The sequence below is a fragment of the Nuphar pumila genome, chromosome 7 (genome assembly GCF_984573655.1).
Source record: "Nuphar pumila chromosome 7, dmNupPumi1.hap1.1, whole genome shotgun sequence".
Taxonomy (NCBI): domain Eukaryota; kingdom Viridiplantae; phylum Streptophyta; class Magnoliopsida; order Nymphaeales; family Nymphaeaceae; genus Nuphar; species Nuphar pumila.
In genome coordinates, this window is record NC_143255.1 from 117,436,392 (window position 1) to 117,458,518 (window position 22,127).

The window sequence follows — 22,127 nt, forward strand, 5'->3', positions numbered from 1 at the left end:
GAACATTCACAAATGTTCTAGTTTGGCGAAATTTGACTTTGCTAACGATGCATGAAAATATCTGAAAGACATGTATAGTCTTAAGGATATTGCGCATACATGTAATGTCCAAACAAAGTGAGGACAATGACTCAAGGATAGATCAGCATAATAGAGTACTACAATGCACTCTCTCTCATTTGGGATGAATTGACTCTTCTTGAGCCAAAGTGGCATTGCCCACAAGATGTTGAGCTTCGCGAAAATCAAATCAAAGCGGAGCATTTTTATCAATTTATAAACGAGCTTAGGCCCAAATTTGAAGGAAATAAATCCGCTCTTCTTCATAGAGGAGGAGTCTCTTCCATAGTGGAGATACTTGAAGAATTAACTATGGAAGAGAATAGATTGAAAAGACCATCCACTTCTAAGGATGAAGAATCCGTGCTTGCTATGTCAAAGCCCGAAAATCATATGAGAAGTTACAAACCACCTCATTTTGTAAGAAATGAGAATGGTAAAAACCACAACAACTATGAAAAGAGGGGGGTGATCATGAGCCAAAGAAAGGTCAAAAAATTATTTTCTACCATTGCTATGAACCGGGACACATCAAACCAGAGTTACCGAAAGCGCCCCTACAGTAGGGGAAGCATGCTTCCCCGATACGTGTTTCAAAAGTGCGAAACATCGCGCTTCCAAAACGTGTGGGGAAGCGTCCCCTTTTATTGGGAAGCTATGGGAAGCGCGCTTCCCCTTGCTTCCCTCTTTTTTCCATTTTATTTTTTCTTTTTTTTCGCTTCCCCCTCGCTTCCTAGGTCGCTTTCGGTTCGCGATTTGCTTCTAAGTCGTCCCACGCTTCTCGCTTCTTAAATTTTTGAAAGTGCCTCGCTTCCCGCTCCCGCTTCCTCGACTGACAACCATGCATCAAACCTTTTGGTCCCAAAAGAAAGAAGGATGATTACAAGGAAGACAAAAGAGTGGCTTCGGTTGAAAGGAGTGAAGTGAACGACTCCAAATGCATCGGTTCGCTCTCCTTAGCTCAATTAATGGAGGCATTGCAACCTATGTTTAAAGCTCAATCTTCTTATTCGGGAGCGGCTATATCGACAGGCGACAACCATGGTAAGACCTCTTGGATCTTAGATTCCGGTGCTTCATTTCATACGACCCTTAATGAGTCCATATTATCTGAATGCAAGTTTAACTCAAATGATTCTTGTGTCTCAACTGCCGATGGCACCTCTTTGATAATCAAAAGTTTTGGTGTTTATCAAAAACCTCCTATATTTCACATACCAAATATTAGAGTAGTCCCAAAATTAAATCTAAACCTCCTATCGGTTTCTCAAATTGCGGACTATGTTGCAAAATAGTTTTCTCATCTAATGATTGTCTAATACAGGATCTCCAGTATGGGAAGCCGATTGGGCAAAGCCATAAAAGAGGAGACCTCTATGTTATGGACAATCTTGAATTACCAAAACAACCTTTTTGTAATTTTGTGGAAAAGAAAGATGAAATTTGACACAAAAGACTAGGACATCCTAGTGTGACCAAATTACAATTATTTTCATTTCTTTCAAATTGTAAAAGAGAAAATTTTGTATGTGAATATTGCATTCTTGGCAAAATAAAGTCTTTACCTTTAAGAACAAGACATCTTATAATTAAGAATTCATTTGAACTAGTACATTCGGATGTACGGAGACCCGCACCAATCATATCCAAAGGAGGCGTTTCTTATTATGTTGTGTTTGTGGACGATTACAGTAGACACTCTTGGATATTCTTTTTAAAACACAAATCGAAAGTATTTGATTGTTTTAAAAAATTTCATAGTTATATTCAAAATCAATTTAAGACCAATATTCAAGTTTTTAGAACTGATTGGGGGGAGGGGGGGGGGGGGGGAGAATTTTTGTCAAAAGAATTTAAAAATTATCTTGACTTAAATGGGATTGTACATCAAAAGTCGTGTCCATATACCCCTCAACAAAATGGTCTTGCTAAAAGAAAGCATAAACACATTATTGAAACCACTTGAACACTTTTAGTATCTAAAAATGTTCCTAAACATTTTTGGGCAGAAGCCGCTCTTACGACAGTCTATTTGATAAATAGAATGCCTTCAAAAAATATTGAAAACATTTCTCCTATTGAAAAACTTTGTAAAATGTATCCCGATTACAAAATGATGAGGGTTTTAGGGAGCAAATGTTTTGTTCTTACCAACAAAAATGATAAACTCTCCCCTAAAGCCATTCTTTGTGTGTTTTTGGCATGGCCAAAAACAAAAAAGGATATAAGTGTCATGACATTGAAAGAAACAAATTATATGTTTCTAGAAATGTTACGTTTCTTGAAAAAGAAAATGGGTTTACCAAAGATAATATCCAAGAGAGTTGTGATTATTCGTTCCTCTTTGACCTAGTCAATGATAAGAGTGAAAATATTCATGAGAACCAAGACATACACGAGGAAAATGAGAATGTGAGTAGAAGTCTTGACAATATAGACCTATCTCACGATAATTTACAAACCTATGCTCGACGTACTGAAGGTCACCCACCATGTGCTCTAGAAAGATACTCCCAAAACCAAGAAAAAGATCATTCTAGCCTTAGAAAATCTATAAGAATTTCGAAAGCTCCTAGTTGATTTGTATAATATGATTCCGTTGAACCAAAGTTTAGATCTTGCCTAATGACCATTCACTCGTATTCCGTGTTAGTTTGGATCATGGATCCGACCCGATCCACCTCGAGATACAGCGGACCCGATCCACCTCGAGATACAGCGGTGGCATGTTTGTAACTAGTTCTTATTACCTGTGTAAAGTTATGCCCTGTACTGTACCACTTATAAATGTTAAGAAAAAGGGAAAACCCTATTGCCGCCGACTACTCTTCTCTCTCTTCTCTTTCTTTACCTCATATCTAACACCTGCAGGCTGATATTTCTGATATTTCTGACATGGTATCAAAGCACAGGCGTGAAAATCGATCATCTGGAAGGCCTATAAGGACCAGTGCGTGAAAGGACATAGGCTTTCTCTATCCCTTTTTCTTAAATCTATTTCTGATCTTCTGATCTTTTCTCTGTTTTTTTTTCTTCTCAAATCAGATTTCTCCAGTTTTCTTTTTAATCTGATTTCACGCATCATCATCCCAGTTTCACGTATCCCTATTTCTCTGTTTCTTTTCCTTAATCAGATTTCTCCAGTTTCTCCTTTTCCTAATCTGATTTCACGCATCCCAGTTTTGCGCATCCTTATTTCTATTTCGATTCCTTTTCTTTTCCAATTCTTTTTCTGGCTCACACGTTACACAGCATTGCTATTTCTCTGTGCACACAGCATTGCTATTCCTGGTTCACACGTTACACAGCATTGCAAGTTTTTTTTTTGAATAACGTGTGTGCTAAGATTATTTTCTGGGCTACACGTCACTATATTTCTGTGCAATGTGTTGCTGATATCATTTTCAGCACAAAGTATTGCTGTTCTTCTTCTCTTAATACACTGTTAAATACAGTTTGTTCTCTCATTCTTCATAAAATCTATGGATTCCAAATTGAACCCTAGTTTTCTTACTCACCTCATGACCCACAAGTTATCACATGATAACTATTTGCTTTGGAAACGCCAAATTGTGCCTTTTATTCGCAGTCATGGTCTTTATGGGCATCTAGATGGGCGATCACCCGCCCCACCTACACATATCATGCAGGAAATAACAGGTGAAGATGGGAAGGTGAGTCAACTTCGAAGCACCAATCCAGCTTATGACATATGGGTACAACGGGATCAGACATTAGTTGCTTGCATAACCTCCACACTTTCTGATCGTGTTTTACAAACTATCTCTGATGACCAATCCGCTGTCGAGTTATGGAATGGACTAGCTCATTCTTTTTCTCAGGTTTCCGAATCTCGGGCTTTGCAACTCAAGTGGAAATTCCAATCCATGCGAAAAGAAAACAAATCCATTACAGAGTTCATGGGGGATGTCAGAGTGATTACAAATCAGTTAGCTGCCATTGGAAGTCCTGTATCAGATAAGGATATGGTACAACAGGTATTAGGTAGTCTTGGACCTGAATATCGCATGTTTTGCACGGCATTTCAGGTTGTCTCAGTCCTTCCATGTTTTGATGATCTTCAATCTAAGCTTTTGCAATATGAGGTCAGTTTAAATCAGGAACACGCGTCAGAGGATGCTCATCCTGTGATGATGACACATACGCCTATTCAAACGGGAGTTTCATTTACTCCCCCTCGCCACAATGGAACACCTATGAACAAAGGAGGATTACTGCCTACACCAGGTGGAGGAGGTATTGGTTCAAGAGTGTACCACGAGGAGGACGTGTTCCTACTTGTTTTCTATGCAACAAACGGGGACATGTTAAAGCAAACTGCTGGTACAATCCTCAGAACCGGAACAAATCAGGGAGGCCAGATAGTAGGTCAGGGCAGAAGGCAACTCATCAGTTTGCCCGTACTCCTCAGGGACAGGTTCTTCCACAGGACGTACAAAATATCCTTATGACTACTTTCAATCAGATGAATTTGCGCCAAAATGAGGAAGGTATATGGTATATTGATTCAGGGGCAGCAGCACACGTTACTTCTGATGCAGGTAAATTTTCTCACTTGACTCCTTACACTGGAAATGGCACTATAGTCATAGGAGATGGATCTCACCACCCCATCTCTCACACTGGAAATGTCTCCCTTTCTTTGCCTGAATCTCAATTACCCTTGTCAAATGTCTTACTCACACCTGCAATTCAAAAGAATATTCTATCTGTGTCTAAATTAGTTGATGAAACAATGAAACAAATTCTTCTGTTGAATTTACTCCTTCTTCTGTTTATCTTAAGGATCTTCACACCAAGAAGACGCTCGCTAAAGGTGAACGGCGCGGGAACATGTACGTCTTTAAAGAATCTCATGTGCCTTTGAAGACGTCGTCTTCCGTAGCCGTGGCTTCTTCAGCTCCTTCCTTTCCAACATTTTTGAGTCGATCCACAGATCATAGTTCTTCATCTAGAGTATTGAAACTTAATAAGCCAAACTTATGGCATCTTCGTTTGGGTCATTGTAGTCAAGTTTTTCTTGACAAGTTGTCTGCTAAAGGTCTAATACCCGCAGTCAGTTTAGAGTCAAAATGTCCAAGTTGTCATTTATGCAAAAGTCATGTACTTCCTTTTCATAGTATCAATAAAAGAGCAACAAAGCCTTTTGAGATTATATGCTCAGATGTTTGGGGTCCTGCGCCCACTGCCTCTCTTTCTGGATCTCGATACTATGTACTCTTTCTTGATTCTTACACTCTTTTTAGTTGGATTTACTTCATGAAAAACAAACATGAAGTTTTCAAGTTGTTCAAACAGTTTCATGCACTAGTCCAAAACCAATTCAATACCAATGTTGTATATTTCCATGTGATGGGGGGGAGGAGAATACATATCCCATGATTTTAGTGAATATTTGAAGGAGCATGGCATTACACGTAACATTTCTTGCCCTCATACCCCTCAACAAAATGGAGTTGCTGAGAAAGCACAGGCATATTGGAAACAACCTTGAGCATGATGCATACTGTGGGCATTTCTTTTTCCCTTTGGACCGAGGCTTTCCACATAGCTGTTTACGTTATCAACAGGTTGCCCATGACCATCCTTGAAGATAATTCTCCGTATTTTGTTCTTTATAATTGTCATCCATCATATGAAGAACTACATCCTTTTGGTTGTGTATGTTATGTTCATATTGATCATTCATTGAGGAATAAGTTTCAAGACAAAGCTGTACAGTGCAAGTTTCTTGGGTATGCAGATGACTATAAGGGATACAAGTGTTATGATCCTCATACAGGCAAAATTCGGGTATCCAGAAATGTTGTTTTTGATGATGAAAATTTTGACACTCTGGGTTCATCTTCCACAGATACACAGGACAATTATGATCCTTGGCTCAATGACACTTTTATATGACTCGTTGCCTCATGAGGATTCATCTTTATTGACAGACAATGAACCCTATACTTTTGATGTGGAACCACATATGGAAGACATTCCTCCTACAACAACATCCTCACGTTTTTCTGGTCTTGTTTATTCTCGTAGAACTCACCCAGTCAATGCTGAGACTCCTCTACGACATTCCACTCGGGTTAGACATCCTATAGATCGCTGGGTAAGTTATAACAATTTCTCTTTGGATTTTCAAACATTTCTAACCAGAGTGTCCAAAGAAACAGAACCTTCCTCTTTTCATGATGCTGTAAATTCTCGTGCCTAGGTAGAGACGATGAATGAGGAAATGGAAGCATTGCATGAATGCAACACATGGGAAATTGTGCCAAGGCCAGATAACAAGAATGTTGTAGGATCCAAATGGGTGTACAAGATCAAGTACAAACTGGATGGCAGTGTTGAGCGCTATAAGGCTCGTCTGGTTGCACGAGGCTTCACACAGCAATATGGGCAGGACTACGATGAAACGTTCAGCCCAGTAGTAAAACTGGGCACAGTCAGGATTGTCATTGCGTTGGCATTACAACATGGATGATCACTCAGTCAACTTGATGTTAAAAATGCTTTTCTGCATGGTGAACTAAAGGAAGAAGTTTACATGGAGCAGCCACCTGGATATAGCATGCATGATTCATCAAATTGGGTATGTAAACTTTGACGCTCTCTTTATGGATTAAAACAAGCTTCTCGATCTTGGTTTGAAAGTTTTTCCACAGAGATCCAGCGTCATGGGTTCAATAAAAGTGTTCTAGACCATTCATTGTTCATCTTCAAAAGTGGTTCAGCTATTGTTTGGGTGCTTATATATGTTGATGATATCATTATTACCAGGAGTGATGAGGATCACATATCTTGGGTTAAGTCTATGCTGATGGCTAAATTCAAGATGAAAGACTTGGGTTCCTTGAGATATTTTTTGGGTGTGGAAGTTGATAGTCGACATGAGACTATTACATTGAGCCAACATAAGTACACTATTGATATTCTACTCGCTACAGGGATGGAGAATTGTAAACCAATTAGCACACCTTGTCTTCTAAATCATAAGTTAAGTGCTAAAGAAGGCACTACTTATCATGATCCAACTTTGTATCGTCGAGTTGTAGGAATGTTACAATACTTAACATTCACTAGGCCTGACATAGCATACTCTGTCAATCAGGCCTCTCAGTTTATGCATGCTCCTACAGATGCACTTATGGAAGCGGTAAAAAGAATCCTTCAGTATTTAAAAGGTACGATTGGAGATGGTTTGATGTATAACAAAGACACAACTTATGTTAAATTATGTATATATAAATATATATATACATATACTTATATATATATACATTAGTATATATATATAAGTATATATACATATATATGTATATATACATAATTATTTTTTTCTTTTTCTGTTTTGTATAAACCAAAAACCCGATAGGGGTATTTTGGTAAATCCCAAATGTACTTTTTTATTTTTCACTTTTTTCTCTTTTTCCCTTTTTTCCTTTTTCTTTTTTATTTCTTCTTTTTACTTTTTGGGATCATAAAGGGGCCCCACCCATCTAGTCGTTGGGGCCCCAACAGTCATATTTATGACCGTTGGGGCTCCCAACGACTAGAAGGGAGCCCCCTTTATGGATCCTCTTTAGTGCTTCCCTCCTCTATTTAAAGAGGAGGTTCCCCCTTGTAAATGTATGGGTTTTTACACCCTTCTCTTCCTTTCTTCAATAAATCCAACTTATGACTTTAAGTCATTTCCTATATTTGTGAGTTTTGTGTGTGCACATTTGGTATTTGTGTTCTTGGCTCTTGTAGTCACTCTTAAGGAGTGACTTTTGCTCTATTAGTGCTTCCGCCTCTTTTCATTACATGGTATCAGAGCCAGGTTGGTGATTGGGCTTCTCTTTTTTTTTGACATCTTGGAAAGCGTGCCTCTCAAAGTTTTGAAGAAAGGAAGTATATTTAGTGCCGATGGAACGTGACTCTAAAGTGGAGCTCTCTTTCAAGCTAAATGGGTCCAACTATCTCATGTGGGCCTCCGCTATGGAAAATCATCTAAGAGGTAAGAAACTTTGGGGTTTTGTTATGGGGACTACTCCCGAACCCTCTCTTATTCTTACCAAAATTGAAAATGAAGTTGAAAAGGCTTTAGATGGCGATGAGCGCATCAAAGCCATTAATGAACATCAATCCAAAATCGAGGATTGGGAAAGCAACCATGCCAAAATCTTGGCATGGTTTATGAACAACGTAGATCTTAAAAATTGTGCCAATATTGCCAAGTTTAGAAGAGCCAATGAGGCTTGGTTTTTTCTTAAGGGTATGTATACCCAAAAGGATCTTGCTCGGCAATTCTTTTGCCAAGAAAAAATTCGTTCCACCAAACAAATGGATATGAGTGTCCGGGACTATTTTAGCTCTTTAACTCCTCTTTGGGATGAGCTTGTCCTTCTTGAGCCCAAATGGGTTGCTCCACAAGACATTGAACTTAGAAGGGAACAAATTGAAAAGGAGCACTTTTTTCAATTCCTTCATGGGCTTCGCCCGGAATTCGAACAAGTGAGGGCATCTCTTCTCCATAGAAGCAAAGCCCTACCTATTGAAGATGCTCTTGCCGAGGTATGTCAAGAAGAAACTCGACTTGGCTTGAGCATTAGGAATGATGAAGTTTTGGCCGTTAATAGGCCCGGTTCTAATGTTAAAGCATATAGGCCTCCCCACTTTAACAAAAATATCAATGGGCCTAGAAAAGGGATCATATGCCACTATTGTAATGAACCGGGATACATTAGACCGGTTTGTCCTAAGCTTAAAGGAAAGGTTGCCGCGGTTGGAGAAAATTCTCCAAAGAAGGAAGAAAGTACCAAAGAAGGAGATATCAAAGAAACTCTTAATCATATCTCCGAAGTTCTCCAACACCTTCTCAAGTCTTCTCCTTCAACATCCGGAGCCGCCATCGCCTACTCTTCATCACCTCCAGGTATGTGGATACTAGACTCTGGTGCTTCTTTCCATATGACATCTCATAAAAACTCCCTTTCCAATATTTTTTCCGAACCTATGTCCTCCTATGTCTCAACGGCCGATGGAACATCCTTAAAAATTGAAAGTATTGGAACACTTGACTTCAAAAATTCTCAAAATTTCTTTGTTCCTAAAGTAAGAGTTCCAAAAATTAATTTAAATCTTTTTTCCGTTTCCCACATCACCGACCATGGATGTCAAGTCTCTTTCTCACCTAAAGATTGCATCGTGCAGGATCTCCAGTCAGGGAAGCTGATTGGGCAAGGCCATAGAAGGGGTGATCTCTATTTTATGGACTTTTTGACGCTTCCATCTAAGTCATCTTGCAATCTTGTTAAAGATAAAAGTATTGGAATTTGGCATGAGAGACTTGGTCATCCAAATTTTGTAAAAATGTCTCTTTTCCCTTTTTTGAACAATACTTGTAAAGACAATCACATGACTTGTAAAGATTGCATTTTTGGGAAATCTAAAGCTATTCCGTTTCCTCAAAGAAGTTATTTTGCCACTCGGCCATTTGAACTTGTTCATTCCGATGTGTGGGGACCTTCCCCTATTTTATCTAAATGAGGCTTTTCGTATTATGTGGTATTTATTGATGACTTCACTAGATTTACATGGATATACTTCTTAAGTCGCAAATCTGATGTCTTCTCGTTCTTTAAAGAATTTCATGCTATGATTAAAAATCAATTTTTGGGAAATCTATCTATTCTTAGGTCCGATTCGGGAGGTGAATATATGTCTAATGATTTTCAAACTTACTTAAAAGAAAATGGAATTTGTCATCAACGTTCTTGTCCCAACACTCCGCAACAAAATGGTCTTGCGGAAAGAAAGCATAGGCACATAATAGAAACTACAAGAACATTATTGATTTCAAAAAATATCCCAAAATCCTTTTGGGCCGAAGCGGTTCTAACTTCAACATATCTCATCAATAGAATCCCTTCATCCTCTTTGAAAAATCTTTCTCCATTTGAAAAACTTTACAATATGTCTCCCGATTATAAAAGATTAAGAATTTTTGGATGTAAATGCTTTGTTTTAACTCGCAAAAATGATAAACTTTCTCCGAGAGCTATTGAATGTATTTTTTTGGGATATGGCGAAAAACAAAAAGGATATCGATGTTTTGACATCCTTAATAATAAACTTTATATCTCAAAAGATGTCACATTCCTCGAAGAAGAAACTGGTTTTTCGCATCAACCAAATGAAAATATTGACTATTCCTTTTTATTTGACTTGTTACCTCAAGAAAACATCATAGATGATCATATTGATCTTAATGAACCTCTTGAAGATCTTGTTGAAAATCCAAATAATGATCAAAACTTAGAAGAGAATGCTTCAAGACAAATACAAGTCTACTCTAGAAGGAATGAAAGAAATCCTCCATGTGCCCTTGAAAGATTTTCTCAAAATGAGTCGATAGAAGAAACCTCTCAAAGAAGATCAAATCGCATTCCTAAGATTCCAAATAGATTTGTTTCTTATGACTCTTTTTCCCCTAATTATCGAGCATGTCTTCTTGCTTTTCACTCATTTCATGAACCATCACATTACAATGATGCTAAACAATATGATCATTGGAATGAAGCTATGGAGCTTGAACTTAATGCCCTTAAAAAGGCACAAACTTGGGAAGTCATTGATCCTCCCAATGGCAAGAAACCCATTGGATGTAGATGGGTGTTTAAAGTAAAAACTAAGAGTGATGGTTCATTAGAAAGATATAAGGCTAGGTTGGTAGCCAAAGGTTATGCCCAAGAGTATGGGGTAGACTATGATGAAACTTTTGCCCCGGTTGCTCGAATGACTAGTGTTCGAGCCCTTATTGCTATAGCTTCTGTCAAAAAATGGTCCATCTTTCAACTTGATGTTAAAAATGCTTTCTTGAATGGTAATTTAAATGAAGAAGTTTATATGGAACCACCTCCAGGTATGAATTTAAATAGAAAAGTTTTAAAATTAAAAAAGGCTTTATATGGACTTAAGCAAGCTCCTAAAGCTTGGTATGACAGGTTTAGTACTGTATTAATCAATTTAGGTTTTTCCTCTTGTTATACTGACACTGGTCTTTTTGTCAAAAGAACATGTGACTCCATTATTATGCTTCTACTGTATGTTGATGATATGATCATCACTGGGAATGACAAAAAGGGAGTAAATGATGTTAAGTCTATATTAAAAGATACTTTTGATATGTCTGACCTTGGTTATTTGAGATATTTTTTAGGAATTGAAGTGGCCTATTCAGCACGAGGGTACATCTTATCTCAAATGAAGTTAGCTGCGGAAATTTGTACCAAGTCAGGAATATCTGATGAAAAGAAAGTGGAGACCCCTGAAGTTATCAATGCGAAACTAAGACTTGAAGATGGTGTTCCTCTTGAAGATCCAACTCCTTACCGCCAATTGATTGGATCCCTCACCTATCTATCCATCACACGTCCAGATATAGCTCATACGGTTCATGCAGCGAGCCAATTTCAGCACGCCCCTACTACGGTCCATATGGCGGCCGTAATGAGAATTGTGCGATATATCAAAAATACCATCTCCAAGGGACTCTTCTTATCCTCTTCCTCATCTCTTGAATTAACTGCTTTTACTGATGCTGACTGGAGAGGAAATCCCAATGATCGGATCTCAATTACGGGTCTTTGCATTTTTTTAGGTGAATCTCTCATCTCGTGGAGATGCAAGAAGCAGCAGAAGGTCTCCTTATCATCTACTGAAGCTGAATATCGAGCTATGGCAATGACAACTATGAGATTGTGTGGCTCAGAAGTCTTCTTCGTGACATGGGCGTCAACATTTTCACTCCCACCAAGCTCTGTTGTGATAACAAGAGTGCGATATACATTGCCAGCAATCACACTTTTCATGAGCTGACCAAGCATATCGAAATGGATTGTCATTATGTTCGAGACGAATATCTCAAAGGAACCATCACATTGCCATATGTCACTTCAGAGTATCAACTAGCTGACTTCTTCACCAAGGCGCTCCCAACTCCACGATTCATGTTTCTTCTTGGCAAACTTTCGGTCTTCTCCCCGTAAAGTTTGAGGGGGCGTGTTAAATTATGTATATATAAATATATATACATATACTTATATATATATATATATACATTAGTATATATATATAAGTATATATACGTATATATGTATATATACATAATTATTTTTTTCTTTTTCTGTTTTGTATAAACCAAAAACCCGATAGGGGTATTTTGGTAAATCCCAAATGTACTTTTTTATTTTTCACTTTTTTCTCTTTTTCCCTTTTTTCCTTTTTCTTTTTTATTTCTTCTTTTTACTTTTTGGGATCATAAAGGGGCCCCACCCATCTAGTCGTTGGGGCCCCAATAGTCATATTTATGACCGTTGGGGCTCCCAACGACTAGAAGGGAGCCCCCTTTATGGATCCTCTTTAGTGCTTCCCTCCTCTATTTAAAGAGGAGGTTCCCCCTTGTAAATGTATGGGTTTTTACACCCTTCTCTTCCTTTCTTCAATAAATCCAACTTATGACTTTAAGTCATTTCCTATATTTGTGAGTTTTGTGTGTGCACATTTGGTATTTGTGTTCTTGGCTCTTGTAGTCACTCTTAAGGAGTGACTTTTGCTCTATTGGTGCTTCCGCCTCTTTTCATTACAGCTTATACGTCAGGACATCGACTATTCACCTACACAGATGCGGACTGGGCTGGTGATCCTGATGAGCGCAGATCAGTTTCAGGGTATTGCATCCTTATCGGCAATAATGTTGTAACATGGAGTAGCAAGAAGCAAAAGGCAGTGGCGCGATCTAGTACTGAAGCCGAGTATCGTGCAATGGCAGCAGGAACAGCCGATGTTACGTGGGTGAGACATCTACTGCAAGAATTACAAGAACCAATCTCGTCCTCTATGCTTCTTTGTGATAATCAGAGTGCTATTAATATTGCCTTCAATCCCATTCTTCATTGTCGCACGAAGCATATCGAAATCGATCAACACTTTGTTAGACAAAAGGTGAAAGAAAAAGAAATTGAACCTGCATATGTTAGGTCAGATATGCAAGTTGCTGACATTTTTACCAAGGGATTATCCACTCATCAGTTTTGGGCACTCAAAGACAAGTTGAGCATGATCAAAGACCATACTCAACTTGAGGGAGGCTGTTAGTTTGGATCATGGATCCGACCCGATCCACCTCGAGATACAGCGAACCCGATCCACCTCGAGATACAGCGGTGGCATGTTTGTAATTAGTTCTTATTACCTGTGTAAAGTTATAACCTGTACTGTACCACTTATAAATGTTAAGAAAAAGGGAAAACCCTATTGCCGCCGACTACTCTTCTCTCTCTTCTCTTTCTTTACCTCATATCTAACACATGCAGGCTGATATTTCTGACATTCCGAACCTCAATCATACCAAGAGGCTAAATACTGTCATGAATGGATTAAGGCCATGAATGACAAGTTGGAAGCATTAGAAAGAGCAAAAACTTGGGAGATCCAAACATTACCTAAAGAAAGAAAAACTATATGATGCAGATGGATTTACAAGGTAAAAACCAAGTACGACGAAACATTAGAAATATATAAGACTAGATTAGTAGCCAAGGGATATAGTCAAGAATATGGGATTGACTATGATGGTCACATTTGCCCCAGTTGCTCGCATGACTACTGTTATAACTCTTATTGCTATAGCATCGATTATAAAATAGCCTATATTTCAAATGAACGTTAAGAATGCCTTTTTAAATGGCAACTTGGATGAAGAAGTCTACATGGATCCCCCTTCTGGTTTGTCTTTAGCACATGAAAAAACTCTCCGATTACGTAAGACCTTGTATGGCCTAAAACAAACTCCAAGAGCTTGGTATGATAGGTTTAGTGATGTGATGACTCAACTTCATTTTAAATCTTGCTTTACTGATACTGCATTGTTTGTTAAGTCTTCTAATGCAGCAATGGTGATTTTACTACTATACGTAGACGATGATAATCACAAGAGATGATAAACAGGGAGTTAACCATATCAAAGATGTGCTTAAAGCCAACTTTGATATGATAGTTCTTGGTTTTTTACGATATTTTCTTAGAATAGAAGTTGCTTACTCGCATCGTGGTTAGTTTTTGTCAAAGATTAAATATGCAGTGGAGATCATTGAAATATCAGGACTCTCAGATAAAAAATTGGTCGATACTTCGGAAGTCATAAATGCCAAAATGAAGATAGATGATGGAGAACCCTTGCAAGATCCAACGCCTTACAGACAAATGATTGGAGCTTTGTCTTATCTTTCCATTACTCGTCCTGATATATCTCATGCTATTCATTCTGCTAGTCAATTTCAGCATGCTCCCACTACAGTGCATATGAATGCTGTAACGAAAATTGTTAGATATCTTAAAAAATCTATTAATCTTGACCTGTTTTTATAAACCTCCTCTTCATTAGAAGTCATTGCCTATTCTGATTCTGATTGGGGAGGAGATGCCAATAATAGACGCTTAACCATTGAGTTATGTGTATTTGTAGGTGACTCTAATTTCATAGCGATGCAAAAAGCAACAGAAGGTGTCACTTTCCTCCACTGAAGCTGAGTATCGTGCCATGACAACTACTACGTCTGAATTAGTATGACTGAGACAACTTCTTAAAGACATGGGGGTTCACATTGCAGAACCTTCAAAATTGTGTTTTGACAACAAGAGCGTTGTATACATTGCAAGCAATCACACATTTCACGAGATGACGAAACACATTGAGATGGATTGCCACTACGTTCGTGAAGAATTCCTGTGGAAGACTATCACCTTATCTTATGTTTCATCCGAATATCAACTAGCGAATTTCTTCACCAAAGCGCTACCATCACCCAGATTTCACTTCTTACTTGGCAAACTCTCGGTTGTTAGACCATGAGTTTGAGGGGGGTGTTAAGATGTACGTATATGTACATATACATATATGTATATATAAATCTCTGTAAACTGAAATACCCATAAAGGGTATTTCGGTCTTTTTAATATAATAGGCATCAACCCACTAGGGGCTGACAACCTGTTTTTCTGTCTTTTTTTACTGTTTCTTTTTGCAGCTTTTTACTGTAGTTTTTTCTGCTTTTTGGGAGCAGCTCCAAAGTAGATGTTGAAGCTGCTCCCAACGGTTATAATTCTAACAGTTGGGAGCAGCCCAACAGCCACTTTGGGCTGCCCCCCCTTGTGGTGATTATTGTATAAATAGGCCACTAGTGGTCATGTATTCTTTAACACTCTTAAGAGTGATTATATGCAATAACAACATTTGTTAAGACCCTTGTGTGGGTGGTTCGGTGATTTAATTAAGCATTTCACTTGATTGAAGGAGTGTTCTTGCATGTGTTTTGGATTCTATCCATTTCATTATAGTTCACATGCTCTAAGGAGTTAAGACAAGTGTATGTCTCTAAGAGGCCAATTTTTAGTTATTGTACAGATTCATTAATTGATTTCCACATTTTCACACACACACACATACATACATATATATATATATATATATATATATATAGGATGCTTCTATGGTGATACCGTATCACCGTAACTTATGGTGGTACACGCTTGATTCACAAAGATCTAAGCTCCAAATGCAAAATCTAACCTTTGGATCATGTTTTATTTACTATTTCCATGTGCTAAAATTGACTGAACTATACTATTTTATACAATTTCTAAACCACCCTTGTTTTCATGAATTGTGAGCCGTTGATTTTCACTGTCTTATAAATTGAATCTTATGATGTATTAGACATGATAAAACCTTCCAATATAGTAAGCACTGAAACCTTAAGATGAAGAACTTGGTGACGTGGAGGTGGCAATATCGTGCTTCAACCCCAAAATGTGGCGAGGAATGGCCGAGAATAAAATCAAGCTCCTCCATTTCAAGTTCAGCAAATATATATCTGAGAGAGAGAGAGAGATTCTGCGTGGTTGAATCTTTAGGAATGCATATGCAGTTAATCTATTTTCTGGCAATGGTGATGCTGGAAACCACCAAGGCCAGTGTTTAGGATTGTTAATACATTTCATAACATTTTCCGGTGATGGTGATGCTGGAAACTGTTCAGGTATGTGTGCCATCTCAAATATGATATGTCCTTCTACCACTGGCTTTGCTGTTGCTAGAAAATGGTGAAGATGTGGTCTTTTTGCATGAGTATTCTTGATATGAATACTTGGGTCACTTACACCATTTTGACCAATGAAAGGAAGGTAATGGATTGCCAGAAACAGTGGCACGACACCATACATCATTGAATTAATCCAATGCTGAACTGTACCAAAAAATGCTAGAGGGCATGGCAGTAAATTCAAGTATACAAGACACACATATACACATTTCTTCCTCACATGAAACTATACCAAATTAAAAAACATTTAGATCGGTCAAACTAAAAAAGGAAGAGGCAATGTGTTCAAACAAAAATTTCTCTAAGAAGTCTTGTTCTAAAGTTTCTAGTTGCAAAAGCAGCACAAGAAATATCACTTATCTAGAGCAAGACTCTGGCTAAACAATATGAAAAGTATCATATTTTATTACAGCTAAACTATTACAAAAAGCAAGAAACCAAAAAAGGGCCAATCTCATCTGCTCTTTACACTACTATAATGAAGATGGGAGACTATTGCAAATAAAGAAACTACTCCATTCTTTCAGACATGCAAGCAGTAGGCCAGCCTGTTAATGGGTCAACTATCCAACCTGTCATCCATATCCTAGAATAATGATCAAATGACGAGCCCCAACTTATTCCACATGAACATTTAATTTACGTTACATGTTCCATGTAAACATGACATGACATGCACCAGACAGGACACCAGACACTCCACGACAGTTCATGGACACAGTCAAAACTGCGTCTGACAGAGCCAATAGATACAAAAACCCCAAAAGTAAATGCTATTTCAACCATATTATTGCTTCTGACTCCACATGTTTGGATCAAATCCTAAAACTATTCTTGCATGTTGATTTTGGATTTACCATCTAAATCGGTAATGGGTCCAGCTCCAGCAAGGTCAATATAACAGTTAAAACCACCATGCAATTACTCCAAGAAATTCAGTTCTAACAATATATAAAGAAATCAGAATGCAGTTTATCTTTTTCGAGGCCTTCTAAGTTACATGTCACAGATTAGAGAAAGCGATGATTCAGTTAGTTTCTAATAGCAGAAACATGTATCATGTTACTGACTCTTTCAAAGCAAACTCCAAAACATTTTGAGATTTCATTTCCATTAATCTTACCACTATATTCTCATTCAGTGTATCCCGTTCCTCGAAAGTCTTGTCCAAGGTAATTTTACCAAGCTCACTGCGCATCGTTGTTTGTGCAAGCTGAATAACTGCAAAAATTGGATTCTCGACACCATATGATGCTAGGAGAGGATCAACAATCTGGAAGAATTCCCAGAGAACAAGTTAATCCACGCAGTCTCTTTTCTCACCTGGAATATTTATATTTGCATCTCTAGGAATCCATAATCCATAATATATGAAATGAAAATGCCAAAACTGTTGTAAAGCTGGAAGTACCTTCACATAGAGCACTCCATCTATTAATATACTGACATTATCTCTTGTGATGGCAGATTGATCTGGGATAGGAATGGCTTCTTCCTTTAGAGAATGCACATAGGCTATGCGGTCAACTAGTGGTATCAGGATGTGAATGCCCGCATCAAGGGTCTTGACGTATTTACCAAATCTTTCAATCACAAAAGCCTTTTTCTCAGGGACAATACGAATGCCCCAATTTGTTGGTGGAGAAAGTTCATATCTATGTAAGGAAATTGTATGAGAAAATAAAATCAGCAGTTTCCATATGTGGAGGAAAACAACAGAAGGCAATATATGCTAATGAATAGAGAACCGGAACTCCTTCAGTTATCACTTTTTCTTTTTTCCTTTTATCTTTTTCTGTGAGAACATACAAAAACTGACCATTACAATGAGACAAAAGAGAGCTGAACATGCAATTAACAACTAAAATTCCTACTAATATGTCAAGGGCATACACTTGTTTCTTGTATATAGAAATGGTGGAATTTGAAGATCTAAATCAAAGATCTAGCAGTTGAAAAGCATCATGCATGAAATATAACAAAATGATCGAACCTAAGGTACAAATCATAAACGTACAAAAAAATCTAACAAAAATTTTAGCAAAACAGAAATTCTTTTTTGCAAAGAAAAAACCAATTTTGGAGATTTATATGGCTTACGTTGAATCTATGATGGCAAATCATAGCTCCTGACTCAAGAATTTTTTTACACAACTCAAAAATTAAAACATGATGAAGGCTCAAGGAACTTGCAGAAAATTTGAATACATGGACCACTACATAAAACATAAAATGATGATCACAAATTCTGAAATTCACAAAACATCAACAGAGAAAAAGGAGCAATTAATTTGACAAACATAGAACTAACTTCCAAAAAGTAGATCACAAAAAAAACCCTGAGATCAACCAATTGGGAAAAGAGAACACACTTGTCTGTGGTAAGATAAATTAAACTAAGAGACTCTTCTTTCTAGGTCAAACTTCAAAGTGTGTTTATGGGCAGCCTAAAGTGTTTCCCAGCTCATGTCTTCTTAGCTCTTGAATGTTCATTCCTATCCAATTGGGCTTGTCTTGTGAAAGAGATCCATCACTGAAGGTTGACAAGTCACTGGGAAAAGATGATTCATGGTCTTACAGAAAAATGATAGGACATTGTTAAATAGCATCTACCTACAAAGATGGAGGTAACCCAACACATGCTTTAGTGTAAGGAGGCAACAGAATGCATGCTTTAGTGTAATTAAGCCAGAAAACTGGGCCCGACCTAGCACTCCTGCAGGTTCATGAGATCAACCTGAGGGAAGCAAGCCCAAGTATTAAGCCTGGAAACCAGAACATTGGCACACACAAACACAAATTAATTCCCTATGCTTTGCTCAATCTATGCAGTTCAAACACCCCATAAGCCTGTTCGATATTTTTGAGATTGAGGACGCTATAATTACCACATCAGCAATATTCTATAGAAAACAAACTTCTTAGGAAAAATGAAAACATCATGAAGGCACACATTGGTGACATGTAACTACTACAGAGATCGATATGATATCTGAAACAATAGTGAATGCCAACAGCAAATAACTGGATGAAGAAATGATTCTAAACACTCATGGCTGCAAATCCTGTAAAAAATGTGATGGCAGCCATTTCAGAAAAAAAAGTTAGCAACAGCAATCACAACCACACTTCTGGTAAGTAAAACTAATCGTCATAAAAGGAACAATGGCAAAATAGTAGTTATATGAAATGACCTGTTGTAAATAAAAAGATACTAGCATACTGCATTGTGGTGAAACCTCACCATCGATCGGGCTTGCCAATAGACAGTTTAACGACTAAACTGTCACTAAACAGTAAAGCAAAATGAGGACCAGAGTAAATGCAGAGCAAAGGAAGCAAACAATAGGACTTAACGCAGTTGGAATATGTACCCATGTCCACAACATTAAAAGTCTCTTTCTCACTTATATTCCATCAACTGGTAACGACTCATATTCATACATGAGTTGCAGTCCATATCGTAGGTGGTTTCAACACAATATGTCAAAAAGTTGGGCTACATTGTCCTATCATACTAGGGATAAGATAAGGTAGCATTTTTGTTTACAACAGCTCATAGTCAACTTGGCGTGTGCATTGCGTGCTTGAAAGATACTGCATTAATTGCTTGCATCACTTTTTTACTTCTTTGATATTGTAGTTGTTTTAACACTACTCAGCTGGCTGCCATCTTGGCAGTGATCTTTATCATGCCTCCTCAAACTGAGCTGAGTACATAGGCCAAGTTTGGTGTGTAAACATTGAAACTGAGCCTTTGCCAAAGGTTTAGTAAATATATTTGCTATCTGCTGAGCCGATGATACAAACTTTGTAATCAGATTACCTTGGGCAACCTTTTCTCTGACATAATGATAATCAATCTGGATATGTTTCAATCGATTGTGAAAAACCAAATTGATAGTCATGTAGAGTGCACTGATATTATCACAATGAAGAATCTGTAAGAGTCTCACCAATATCACAAAGTATGAAGGTAACCATGTTAGTATAGCAGTAGTAGAACCCATGGATCTATACTCTGCTTTCGCACTTGACCATGCAACAATGCTTTGCTTTTTCACAGTCTAGGATATGCAATTATCTCCAAGAAATGTACAAAACCCGGTTGTGGATTTTTTAATATTCAAGCACCCTACCCAATATGGGTATGAAAAAGCAAACAAATCCAATGTACTTTGGGACAATATTCTCACCCCAAAATCCATAGTTCCCTTTAAATATCGAAGAGTCCTTTTTACAGACTGATAATCACCTATAATTGGATCATGCATGAACTCATTAACAAAATTTACACTATATGATAATTTTGCTTGTGTGATAGTTAAATATTGATGTACTCCGACCAAGTTTCAATAGTGAGACGGGTCACTGTACTTTTTATCATCCTCTCTTCTACTTTGAATTTTGGTAGCCAAGGGTGTGCCAGTAGGTCGATAAGTCAAGCATTTTAGCTCTTTTCAAAAGACCGTGCACAAACTTTTTTTGACACAAAAATATTCCATCATGAAAATACACAACCTCGATACCAAGAAAATAATGCAGCTTTCTCAAATCCCTTATAGTGAATTCTCGTTTTATTTGGCCAACAAACGCATTCATGAATCTTTCATTGTTTTCAGTGAGAACCATATCATCAACATAGACAAGTAATATTCAGACATCCTGATTATGACAATAAACAAACATAGAGGGATTGACTGTACGCTTGTTTGAGCCCATATAATGCTTTCTTTAATCTACAGATGATTTGGAAAAGATGTGTCTTCGTACCCAAGAAGCTGCTTCATAAAAACATTTTCATTCAAAACCCCATGTAGAAAAGCATTTTTTCACGTCTAACTGCTTTATTTCCCATCCCTTTACAGTGGAGATGGTTAAGATAGTTCTAAGACTAGCTGGTCGGATGATGGCAGAGAATATCTCATAAAAATCAATGCATTTAATTTGATTAAAACTGCGAGAGATAAGATGGGCTTTCAATCTTTCTAGACTTCCATCGAACTTCAATTTGGTTTTAAAACCTATTTGATCCTACTAAATTCATGTTTGGCTCCCATGGAACTAGGTCCCATGTTCCATTAACCTTTAATGTTTATATGTCTTTATTCAGGGCTTCTTTCCAACTAGAATGTGTCAGAGCAACCTTGATCGACTTTGGTTCTTTTGGGATCGATGCATACATAGCAACATGCAAATTTGCATATTTCGAGTTTGGTTTAGAAACTGGTCATGTTTTGAGTAATCATGGTACCAGTGGAGCTAATAACCTGATTAACTTGATTTTGCTGACTATCATTCACATGATCCCCATCGTAATGATTGTCACTATTATAAGGTTGGACATTTTTCGTCAACTTTAATGGGTAAAGTCTCATCTTTTGGATTTAAATGTTGCTGGCCATTTTGAAGAATTTCATTTTGAAAACCTTCACGTGCCTTGACATGTACACTTCTGATTGAAGGATGAAGACACTTATATCCTTTGTGTTTAACATTGTAAATATGCAAGGCAAAGATTTCGGATCAAACCTATGTCACAGGGATTCGGCTATCAGGGTGGGTGCGGTCAACCCAACCCTAAGTGCGGTCAACGTACCCAGGGTCATTTTGGTCCAATTCTCAGGATTAAAAAAAAAATTGCCAAGAATTTTTTTTTGCCCTATATGTCACAGGGATTCTCCAACTAGGTGCCGCACCCATGTCGCACCCGCACCCGATGCGGTCAACCTGACCCTGGGCGCAGTCAATGCACCCAGGGTCATTTATGTCCAACTTTTGGACTTTATATCAAGGTTTTAAAACCCAGTGACTCGGAACTCGACTCGTTCTTTATTGACTCATGACTCGGCGGGTCAACTCGGTGACTCGGACCGGGTTTTGTTAACTTTTGATTTTAAAAGTAAA

At 37.8% G+C, this 22,127-nt stretch overlaps 1 protein-coding gene across 1 annotated transcript in view; it reads right to left on the minus strand.

Annotated features, from left to right (window-relative positions):
- Positions 1-22,127, minus strand: part of LOC149833116 (uncharacterized) — a 36,479-nt gene that overhangs the window by 7,340 nt on the left and 7,012 nt on the right. Inside the window, exons 2-3 of the mRNA XM_090012722.1 lie at positions 17,632-17,875; positions 17,344-17,493 (exon numbers count right to left, since the gene is read on the minus strand). Coding sequence (XP_089868848.1) covers positions 17,344-17,493; positions 17,632-17,875 — 394 coding nt within the window. The remainder of the gene's footprint in view (positions 1-17,343; positions 17,494-17,631; positions 17,876-22,127) is intronic.